The sequence below is a fragment of the Rattus norvegicus genome, chromosome 14 (genome assembly GCF_036323735.1).
Source record: "Rattus norvegicus strain BN/NHsdMcwi chromosome 14, GRCr8, whole genome shotgun sequence".
Classification (NCBI taxonomy): Eukaryota; Metazoa; Chordata; class Mammalia; order Rodentia; family Muridae; genus Rattus; species Rattus norvegicus.
The window spans coordinates 43524422-43536266 of NC_086032.1; the positions used below are offsets into that span (position 1 = coordinate 43524422).

The 11845-nt window shown below is 40.1% G+C and overlaps 1 protein-coding gene across 4 annotated transcripts in view; it reads right to left on the reverse strand.

The window, feature by feature from the left end:
- Klhl5 (kelch-like family member 5) overlaps window positions 1-11845 on the reverse strand; it is a 67919-nt gene that overhangs the window by 26507 nt on the left and 29567 nt on the right. For 3 of the 4 annotated variants that reach the window (XM_006250959.5, NM_001047093.1, XM_039091923.2), the window contains 2 exons: window positions 2207-2389; window positions 244-380 (listed from right to left, as the gene is read on the reverse strand). In XM_006250959.5, the coding sequence (XP_006251021.1) occupies window positions 244-380; window positions 2207-2349 (280 nt within the window). In that variant the 5' untranslated portion in view covers window positions 2350-2389. Of the gene's footprint in view, window positions 1-243; window positions 381-2206; window positions 2390-11845 lie in introns of those variants that run through there. The other variant, XM_039091924.2, reaches the window with a different exon arrangement.

Consider the following 11845-nt stretch of genomic DNA (forward strand, 5'->3'; position numbering starts at 1 on the left):
CAGTGAGCACTGCAGAATTAACTGAACTTTGTTATTCAAAGCAGAAATCTGAAATCTAGAGATAAAGGTGCCAGGAGCAGTTCAAGGCCATGCTTGGCTACATAGTGAGTTCACTGTCAGTTTGAATATACGAGACCCTGTTTAGAAAACATAAACAGAAGAGAAAGGGAAATAAATCAAATCTGCAGCCAAACTGCACGACACAAACCCAGAGGATGCCAGTTTGCACCTCCGACCTGTTACCTGTGTATGCGTACTGAATTAAGGACCACAAGGAGTTCGGTTCTACGCCTTCCATTTTTATTTCTTCTTGCCTCGCCTCCCTGACATCGTTAGTAAACATAGCAGCGAAATAATCTGAGACGGAAGACAGCACCAGTCTGAGGAGACATTAGCAAAGCAATCAATGAGCACATTAAGGCTGGGTGTTCATTAATAAATGCATTCTCTTCTGTTTTTATTTGGTGTGCACAGGAGTACATGGCCCTGGGAAATGCACCTTGCATTTGACAAATCCTTTCATGCTCTCCTTCCTGCCTTTGCATAATAAATTACCATTCCTGGAAATGTTCTGCTGAGGTAAATGATTTTACTGTGCAAACACCATTTTATGATATCCTTTTTAAAAAAAGCTGTAAGCACTTGCTATTAAGTTGACTATATATGAAAAAAATGTAAAGGTTATTTTTTTCTTTGTTAGTTTTTAAAATAACCTGAATTATCTTGGAGAGAAGTGAATATGCAGGACATAGTTGAAAACGGTGTTAGCAACTTTTATAATATTTTAAACTATTAATATGTCTATATTTTTTGTTACAGCCTGGTGTAATTAATAAAAAGATAAGTTCTGGGGCTGGGGATTTAGCTCAGTGGTAGAGCGCTTACCTAGGAAGCGCAAGGCCCTGGGTTCGGTCCCCAGCTCCGAAAAAAAGAACCAAAAAAAAAAAAAAAAAAAGATAAGTTCTATAGGGCGAAAGTAGGCCACAGATAAATGGTGTCCCTCAGGCAAAGATGTGTTGTGTAAAATTGTTATTACTGAGGGAGGTGAAGACTTTAGCCTTGAGGGTGCCTTGGAAGGGGCAGTGGCTCAGTCCAAGGGCAGAGGAGCACACTCACCACACAGGGAACCCATGAGGACTCTGTGGGGCTCCTGCAGAGTGAGCAAGGAGAGTGAGGTTCCGACACAGAGTCCCAGAGATGCGATAGCAAGCCAGGTAGCACCGGCCACCAAATGTACTTCGGCTGGCAGTCACTGAAAGCTCTTCAGAGCTAGTGGCTCTTTGCTACAAACAGTGTAGGTCAGGAAGGAGCAGAGAGCCCGATGGGGCGCTGGTGTCAGGCACTGGTGTCAGCACACACTGGTGGCTGAGGTGATGAGCTCTGTTTCAGAGCCACTATGAGATGCCTCTAGGAAATTAACGTTGAAATCCTCCAAGAAACTGTGTTTGCAGCACAGACTTTTTACGGCAAGAATTTGTCAATAAATGTGTGCTAACTCACAGCTATAAACCCAAGTCCTGCTTTCTAGTGGGTTTATCTCCACTTTGAAGGGTTTTATGAAAAATTCTGGACAATGTTAATGTTGAAAGGCAAAAAAAAAATCTTTGTGATCAATGTGGTGATTAGCAATGAGTAACTGAACACACCAACTGGTCAGAAGAAATGAACAATTCTTTTCTAAACATTTCTTTTTACCTTAAGAAATATGTCGTTTGTGTTAAAGAATCAGTGGGGATCAGAAACCAAATCAGGGACTGGTGCCTAAGTGGTAGGAGAGCATGGCTGGCATGCAGGCATAGTTCAACCACAGCATAAAAGAGAAAAGAAACGGTTAGCATTTTACGAACTCTATTATGTGAGGTTCTTGGACTTTATTTTTTTTGTTTCCCCTTCTGGCTGTCCACTAACTCTAATTCCCATCAAGCTTATTTAAAGCATCTGATGTGTATTTAACATGCACAAAAACTGCTGTGAACGTCATCTACAGCAAACTGTACTGACTGACTGATCTGAGCCTAATGCCTGTGTTTCCACAACAGAGAACACAGACATTGGTATTCTGAAATTTCACCTGCGGTTTTCCACAGAGACATTCTGTGAGGCAGATCACCACCCTGAGGTCTAAGGGTGACCTGTACCTCACCTCACCACATGTAGTGTCACCTAGTGAACGCTTCACACATTCAGAGATGCAGAGGACAGTTACCTGTGAGCTGGAATCCTGCGATCGCCAGCGACTAAAATGACATCGCACAGTTGCTTGTGCCTCAAGTAGTTTTCCATTTTTTTAAATGTTTGCTCCGCATGGTTAAGGGCTTGAAAGAATTCATCCGATGAACATGGCTCCATAGTCTGGCAGGATGACAATGTCTGACTACTATTGGAAGTCCTGAAGAGAGAAAACACACATTTAAAAATAATTGCCATGCAATTAAAGCCTTTCTCCACCAAGTCCCTTTAAACCCTTCATGTGCACAAGCAGAGCCATCAATCAACATTAGTGGATAAGCACTCATTGTCTTTTATTCCCTTTCCTGGGCCGGGTCTCACAGCACAGGCTCACCTCAAACTCGCCATCTTTGCCTCAGGGTACCAAGCCTGGGATTATAGGGATGCACGCTTACGACTTTTGTGTTTTAATATCAGTGATGCTCTGGGTATGTGTGTCTTGTAAATACATGAATGAAGGTAGCACCAACAGCTAGAGCAATGTACATTCTTTGATTGCCATTTTTTTTTATCTTTAGTAAACTCTGTTACTCTGCTTGAAAAAGTCACGCTATATTCATACTGACGGATCTATCTCTTAATATATTTAATGGTGTCATCATCATCGTGTTTTGAGATAGAAGGTATCTTTTACTTAAACATGGGTTATTTTTCATAGAAGTTATCTATAAAGACACACTGCCATGAAAACAGCACTGTAAACAATCCTCTCAAAAACACAGACAAGCAATAATATATACTTTAAAAGTTAAGTTAGTTTAAAGTAACTGGAGGCTGGAGTCCAAGGTGCATGTGCAGGTGGACCACCGTACCTGCCTACATTTGGGTCAGTTAATACCTGGCATGGTTTAACTTGGTTATTTCTCAGCAGCTCTGTAGAACGCTGTATTGAAATAAGCTTCAGATATTGTAAGAGAACTATCTTAATAGAACTAATAACATTATCAAAAAAGGATAAAGTAAGATCTCAAGGATCTGAAGTTAGTAGGTTCCTTGCCCAGAGGTACGGAGTTTGGTCATGGTTGTGGAGACTACTGCTCCGTGAATGCCTTTTCCTCCTGGGAAATCTAGACTGCATTTCCCAGCCTCTCTTACGCATAGGTGTGCATGAGGGAGGGACATGCACACAGTATTATCTTAAGAGTAGGAGGAAAGTCACAGCCTCTAAGTTTTGAAGCCGCGGTTCTCTCTAAAACAGAGTAAGTGAAGTACTTCCTTCTTGGGGCTTTGATGAGTGTGTCCCACTTCCCATGGGTCACCCGAATGAACAGGAATGGCTGGCCAGGGAGTAGGCCGAAAGATTTGAGCCATATCATCCGATCGTAAACTCTAATCGATATTCAAGTTGAAAAGAACCATCATTATTTAATAGGTTGTCACTAAGCTATTATAGCCTTACTTTGATATCGAGAGAAGCCCCGTTCATCAGTAGACCATTTTATTTCTCATCAGGAACTTTCGGGAATTTTGAGTTGGAACCCCAGATAAATCTGGATATCATGGGGATCACTCACACTTGGGGCATCTCACTTGGTCTGAGGTCAAACACATAAACTATATTTTTCAAAAGCCATGAGGTGCTCCAACTATCTCCACAGGCTGAGGACCACTGGTGTACACTTTGGTTGGGAGGTAGAAAGCTGAGTGTACAATGAACCTGCAGTTCAAAACGCTGATCTGAAAGACAGAATCTTCACTTCCAATAGATGTAAACTGGATTTCCTAGAATAAAATGTTTAAATGAACTAGTAGAACTTAATGGAAGATTTGCCATCTTAAAAATGCATTACAGGTGAAATATTGTAGCCACTTTTACATTTTACATTTTTAGTCTCTCTCTCTCTCTCCCTCCCTTTCTCCCTCCCCTCTGTGTGTGTGTGTGTGTGTGTGTGTGTGTGTGTGTGTGTGTGTGTGTGTGTGTGTGTATGTGTTGTGAACGAAACTCAAGTTCTCTGGAAGCAAAACCAAGTGCTCTTAACTGCCAAGTCGCCCTAACACGGTACACCCAAACATTAACAAAACCGTCTTATCTTTCCAACTAACACAAGCTGTCAGCTGTTGTCACCATAAGGGAACAATTAATTACAGGTTTCTAGAGATAGGAATCACATTCACTACTTCAAATGAAGGAACAGAAGAAAGGCAGGCTTCTGGCTTGTAGTCTATGGAAGAGTCCAGCTATGTTCATGCAGTGCGCATGAACAGAAAGAACCAGAGCTGCTCAACAGACATCAGTGACTGCACGACCCCCCAGAAGGTCCTGCTTTTATTTTGTAAAGGAAGTTTGGATAATACAATCCCAATAAGTTACTCTCTTAAAAAATAGTTTACTGTACATCCATTCAACTATAAGGAATTAAACTATGTGCATCCCAACTCTATATAAGGACTTTACAACTAAAAGAAACCTATTCTGTCATTTAATCCAAATGTCCTACTTGCATATGAATACATCTGAGGTCCTAAATGGCTAACATGACCAGTCAAGGAATCACAGGGTGGCCAATTACTGTACTGGATCAGAAGGTGTTCAAACCGTCCAAATTGTCCACCAAAGACTGAGAATCTCAGTCCACCAAAGACAGAATCCTTGCCTCCTTTACACTAAGTTCCAGAACTACAGTGTCAGCTCAAGGACTGAAGGTTTGACAGGAGAATAAAGGTCCACTGAGGGCAGGCATTAGAACTAAGGAATTCAGACCAAAGTCCACCCTTATACAACAGCTCCTCAGGTAGGTATGGGAACGGTTTCCATGGGCTTCCATCACGTCCACAGCTTTACACAGCTGACAAGTGAACGTGCTCCAGTGTGCTGTTGTTTTGAGAGCTGAGTTGGAGAGCACTGGAGGGTGATGGAGAGCATTTTAGGAAGATTCTAGAGTTTTTATCCAACACAATTGGCCATTTTGAAGCCATTTTCATTTAAAATAACCCACGGTTTTATTTTTATAAAATAAAAATTTCAACTCTTTAGTAGTAGGACTAGTCACACTTCAAATGCCTAAGTGGTGGGACTAGTGGGGGCCAGTGGAAATGTCTCATCAGTGCATAAAGTGATTGCACAGCGCTGGGTCAGAATCCTACCCACCTGGGTTCAAGCCCAATCCAGTCACTCATTGTATGGTCACTGGGCACGTTATTATTTCTTTAAGCTTTACCTTCTTCACCATCAGGATAGGAGCAGTGCACAGTATTTTATTTTAAACAATTTTTTGTAGGGAGATAATGAAATGAAACGAATTCATGCGTAGTCCACTCAGGGTAGATACACAGTCAGAGAAAAGTTAGTGGTGGGAGATGGTGTTTTGCAGTGGCCAATGAAAGGCCTTTTGCTGATATAATGCTGTCTGGCTGTCTGTTAAAAGATAATCCCCATTATTACTGATTTTTATAACTTAGTTCATATTTCCTCTTTAAAATGGCCTTTGGCATCCTAACTTACAACAGAAACATCTGGGAATAGGTCCTTTGTGGAACATTTAAAGTATATTTCCCTCTGTTCTGCTCCGACCTTCCATGAAAACAGAACTTCCCTAGCGTCTCTGCTTAGTTTTGTTTACAGTACATTACTAATACAGTAAATTGCATTGCAAAGAACAGCAAGAAGTTATTAAAATCTTTTGTGTCAGACCTTCAGTGTGATGAATTATACATCAAGGAACATTTCCAGGCTGTATAGAAATGTTAAAATTTTAGTCTATGTCACTAAACTCGGGAATGAATTTAAGTCAGAAAATGGCTGAACACACAAAAACGAGCCAAGGGCCAAAGAGATTCAGATCACCAACTGTTTACACAGTAATTCCCAAGGTGCAGAGCTTGGGATGCGAAGGGAGGCATAGAAAGGACCTTAGTGAAGGGTCTGGAAATTGAACTTGTTTTATATGGTAGAAAACATCTCTCTGGCAACATGGCCCAGCATGTGTAATTCTCCAGATTTTACACGTATGTGCACACGTATATACACACGAAATGTGCCATGACACTCCTCCTCACCACACCATACACCCCCACTCTGGGACAGAATCTCCCTATGTAGCTGTGGCTGGCCTGAAACTTAGTGGTAGATCAGGCTGGCCTCAAGCCTGGAGATTGCCGACCTCTGCCCCTCTAGTAATAGGATTAAAAGTCTGTGCCACCATATCTGGCACAGTACAAGTTCCTTTTTTTTTTTCTTTTCTTTTTTTACAGAGCTGGGGACCGAACCCAAGGCCTTGCACTTGCTAGGCAAGCGCTCTACCACTGAGCTAAATCCCCAACCCCTACAGTACAAGTTTTTAACGAAGTCATTATTTTTAGTAAAGTTTTAAAAAGTAACATAGAAATTATACTGCCTATGACTTTGAGTGAAGAGCTGCTCTGCTGCTGTGGTAAGCCTGCCTGGCTCACTCCCAGCATAAGTGATTGATGCTTGGCACCTGCATTATAACAGGTGACATCTAGAATCTATGCCTGTGCAAAGGTGCAATTACTGTTCCACTAATCTTCTAGCATCTTTCACAAATACTCACAGTCACAAGTATAAAATAAAATCCGAATTCATTAGTATAGGTTATCTGTCTTTCATTTTTTTTATGTATACTGTTCAGCATACTTAAACAGTGCCCTAAATTTATTTAATAAATTATAAGGGATGTACATATAGCATTGTGCAACTATAATTTATACACTACAGACAAAAGCCAGGACTGGCGGTGCATGTATGTAACTCCAGCACTTAAAGGGTGAAGGCAAGAGGATTAGGAGTTCAATGCCAGCTTAGGCTACATGAAACCCTACCTTAAAAACCCAAAACAAAGCAAACTGGACCAAATCAGAGCTATAAAATATAAGTAGAAGTGGAGATAGAAAACCATGACTTCAAACAAGCATCGCATGCATCCCTGGGCAGAGCTGCAGTGCTGGGATCCAGAGGGAGGAAAGATCCACTTGATATTTGGGAAGGCAGCTGACAGGGAAGTCTGTAGGGAAGTGCGGAAGAGGAGGAAGCAGGGCAGGACCCTTCCTCCCATCCAAGTGCCAACCAGGCCTGGCCCTGCTTAGCGTCTGAGGTCAGGAGCATTCAGGGTGGTATGGCCACAGACAAGTTCTCCCTTGTAAGAACTAGACAGTTGTATACAGAGAGATATCAACAGCTCAAGAATTATCTTTAGGGACTGGAACTGCAGCTCAGTGCTTAGCTAGGGCGAGGCCTTGGGTTCAATCTCCAGCACCCCTCAAAACAGAAGAGCATCTTTGTCCCTTCCCTTCTCAAGAAAAAAACATGTTTTTATTTGGGAATTCCCTCCTACCCCCAGCCCTGTAACGAACCATGGCAGGGAGATCTGTGACAAAGAGTTAAGATGGTTCTAAGAATCTTAAGTAGCCAGTATAAAGGGGGAAAGCTCAACATGATGCTGGGGGAAAATTAAAACAGCAACAATCACTATAAAATGACTTCTAGGATACAAACCTAGAACCTAGAAAACATGAGGTAACCCCAGGTCTCTGTACTAAGGAAATTATTATCTATGTAGACAGAGACTGAGCTGCAGGAAAGATTTTTTTAAGGTTGTTTAGGGGAAAATACTGTGATAATCTAAACGTGTTGTTAGACAAAAGATATATCTAGATGCAAAACGCATGCTACATTCATTCTTAAAAGACTGAACATGGGGCCAAGGAAAGTGTTCTGTCAATGAAGTGCTAGCCATTCAAGCATGAAGACCTCCAGCACCCACATTAAAGAATGCCTCTGTAACCCCAGTTTTCACTCACTGCACTTTTTATTATAACCTCCAGTCTGTTCCTTTATTTTTATAATATCGACTTTCAGCTGGGCACGTGGCTACACTCAGGTAGAGAGTACATTTAAAGCCTCTCTTCTAACTAGCTGCAGCCACATGGCTGAGTTCTCCTCATCGACATTTCTCTCACATCCAGCCTTTTCTTCAGTCTTTCCCTCAGATGAGAATGGAGAGGGGAGCTGAATAAGTTTTGAGCACACAGAGGGGATATTTCTCTATGCTGCGGAGAAAGATATGCAAAAGGGTATGGGCCTCTGAATGAACTGTGAGGCAGAGACCTATCTGCCCTCGGCCACTGGTCCACTGGTCAACTGTGCTTCTGATAGTCTCGACAGATCATTTTAGTCTACGATCTATTTTATTAACACACTCATTCCTAAAGTTAAGTGACCAAATTATTTGGTTATGGGTCAATGTGTGTGTGTGTGTGTGTGTGTGTGTGAGTGAGTGTGTGTATGTGAGTGAGTGTGTGTGTGAATGTGTGTGTTTGTGTGTGAGTGAGTGTGTGTATGTGAGTGTGTGTGTGAATGTGTGTGTTTGTGTGTGTGTGTGAATGTGAGTGTGTGTGTGAATGTGTGTGTTTGTATGTGTTAGTGTGTGTATGTGAGTGTGTGTGTGTGAATATGTGTGTTTGGTATGTGTGAGTGTGTGTATGTGAGAGTGTGTGAATGTGAGAGTGTGTGTGTTTGTGTGTGTGAATGTATGTAAGTGAGTGTGTGTGTGAATGTGTGTGTTTGTGTGTGAGTGTGTGTGTATGTGAGTGAGTGTGTGTGTGAATGTGAGTGTGTGTGTGTGTGTGTGTGTAGATACATGTGTGTCATTGTTTTCGTGTTTAAAACCTTAAAACCTCACTGTCCAGACTCAAACACAAAATAAGCAAAAGAAAATGTGATTGTTAAATAACATCCTTGGGTTCTTCTGCTTCAAAAGCCTGGAACTTAAAGGGTTGATTGTCGTTGAAATAGTGGCATATGCCTGTAATCTCCACATTTGGTAGGCTAAGGTAGGAGGGTTGAGTTCAAGGGCAATCTGAACTACATACTAAGATGCCATCTTAATATGGGGGAGGAGAAATAGCTCAGCAGTTAGGAGCACTGACGGTTCTTGCTGAAGTCTCAGGAATGATTCCAGCACCCACATGGCAGCTCATAACTGTCTGCAACACCGGTTATATTTAGGAGTGAACATATATTATATACTAATATATAATATATAATATATATATAATAAATTTGAAAGAGAGAGCAAAGAGTAGTATATAGGAAAGTTAGGAAAGAAAAGGGAAGGGAGGGATGGGGAGAGATGGCTCAGTGGTTATGAGCACTGACTACTCTTCCAGAGGTCCTGAGTTCAATTTTCAGCAACCACATGGTGGCTCACAACCCTCTGTAATGATATCTGATGCCCCCTTCTGGTGTGTCTGAAGATAGCAACAGTGTACTCACGTATATGAAATAAATGAATTTTTAAAAAAGGGAAGGGAAAATGTAATTATATTCTAATAGCAAGTTAAGTAACAAATAAAGAAACATACTTTTTGAAGATAATATCTTTAGAAAGGGGATGGATGGGGAGGCAGGAGTCTAGGATATCCCAAGTTGAAACAGAGTTGAAAGCAATTCAGTTATAGGGGTTCTAGTGCCCTCTTCTGGCCTTTGTGGGTACCAGCAACATGAATGATATACACAGGTGCAGGCAAACACTCATCACATAAAGTTAAATAAAGTAAAAAAAAAACGTGTCTTTAAAAATACCACTGTGGAAACTAAACAGGTTACCATATTGAAGAGCTTAGAGCTGTGCCTCAGAGTTAAGTGCCACTCTGGGAATTTTAGCTATATATTTTTCTTCTTTTGAAGAGCTTAAATTGCAATGATATTTTGTGCACAATTGACTTTAAAAGTTCAAATATCCACCAGGTGTTAACACATGCCTTTAATCTCAGCACTCAAAGCAGAATTTCTGAGTTCGAGGACAACCTCATTTATAGAGTGAGTTCTAGGACAGCCAGGGCTACACAGAGGAACCCTGTTTCAAAAAACCACCACCAACAATAGTAATAATAATGACAATAATAATAATAATTTATTTACTTAAAATTACCTAATTCTACAGTGAGTAAGTAAATGATATGTAAACCATTTATTCCATGATCACATGGTAGTAGCCATGGACACCTTGAAGGCCCTGGTAAGAACTATCCTGGAATTAAGATTTTAGAAATCTATCCTACATAAGACATGAAAATTCTGTTACTTAAAGTCTGAAATCGCTCATGCTATCAAAAACACAAAACAAAACAACCCACAAAGTTTATATTTTAGTACCAAAGTTGACCTCCAACTAGGCTATAGAGTCAAGATGAAAGTTAAAAGCCGAGAAATGTTTATATGGTTCAGTGAAGTAGCAGTGAACGTGGTCAGAGGCCAGTGCTTGGGCAGACCTTTCAGCTAGATGAGAGCTGACAATATAGTCCTTGCATAGGAGACTGGCAGCCATTGCCTTCAGCTGCCCACATCTATGATGGCTGTTAGCATGTTGATTATGCAAAACCACTCAGCTGTCCTTCCCCTAACCTAAAAACCAAAAGTTCTGTTTAAGTTCTGATATTTGTCTTGAAGACTGCTCCTAAGAAGAAATTAGTATGTTATGTGTGTGTCCTCACTGTATTTTTAACATTTTTAGATATTAATTTATAATGTGCTCAGAAGGTTTTCTATTTCACCATTTGCAAATATATACAAAAAGAATTGCTCCGAGTTATGTTATGTATAAGAATCTGATAAACGCCACTACAACTTCTTTGACCATAGTATCAATGGGCTTCGATTTGGTTATAGGACATCTGTTTAGAGGACTCTGGCTATTTAAAAAGCTGAGGGCAACAGATGTCTCCCAGGGACAAAGGTTAAAGCATCAACCAGAGGATTGACAGAAGGCATACAAACTGGATACACTTAACATAGGAGAACATGGAGATGTGAAGGACCAGACACATTGTAAACTCTAGACCTTTTTTTTTTTTTTTTTGGAATAAGATTGAAATGTTAAACCATCAAGAATAAGCTCTTGTGTGGCCCCTCACATCTAAAAATTCAGACGTTTTCTTTTATTACGTTTTATTGTGAACATAGTATTTTTTTTTAAGTTAGGTCTCTGAGGATGTGAACCATCTACGCCCATCTTTCACCCACGTCCTTGACTAGCACTTTATTTTTATAGTCCTATAAGTAAAAATATCAATGTAAGGTTCTTGAGGAATATACAACAACTATCTCTGCGTCAAAACAAAAATCTTTTCTTTCATAACTAACACCTAAAAATATTTCAATGTACACACAAAAGAGGGTTAAATTTTAGTATTCCTTGGCTATATTAACTATCTCTTATATAAGGAAGTTATATGCAAATTCTCTCAATATCAGACATGTGATCACATGCTTGGGCAGTAGATAGATGTTAATAGTTTTATGATCTAAGCTGGAAAAGAAGTGACTGTTTTGGTTTTTTAACATTATTTAAATATTCTTAATATATTGATTTTTTCAAATGGAATGATTATTTTCACACAGAAATTGGTAAAAAAAATTTTAAAAACTAAAAATTTGTTTTCTTTATGGCAAAAGTTTCCCCCTAGATATAATAGGATCATGTGTGTTGAGTTAATCTCAATATTAAAATTATTCATGACTCCTCTTCTATTCTGATAAAGGCAAGTCATGAAGTAATAAAAATTTTTAATTAAATATACTATTTGCCTAGGTAAGGTATTCCCCTCTCTCTATTATACAGATTACAGATGACTGGTCAGAAGTCCATGCTCTGAAGGT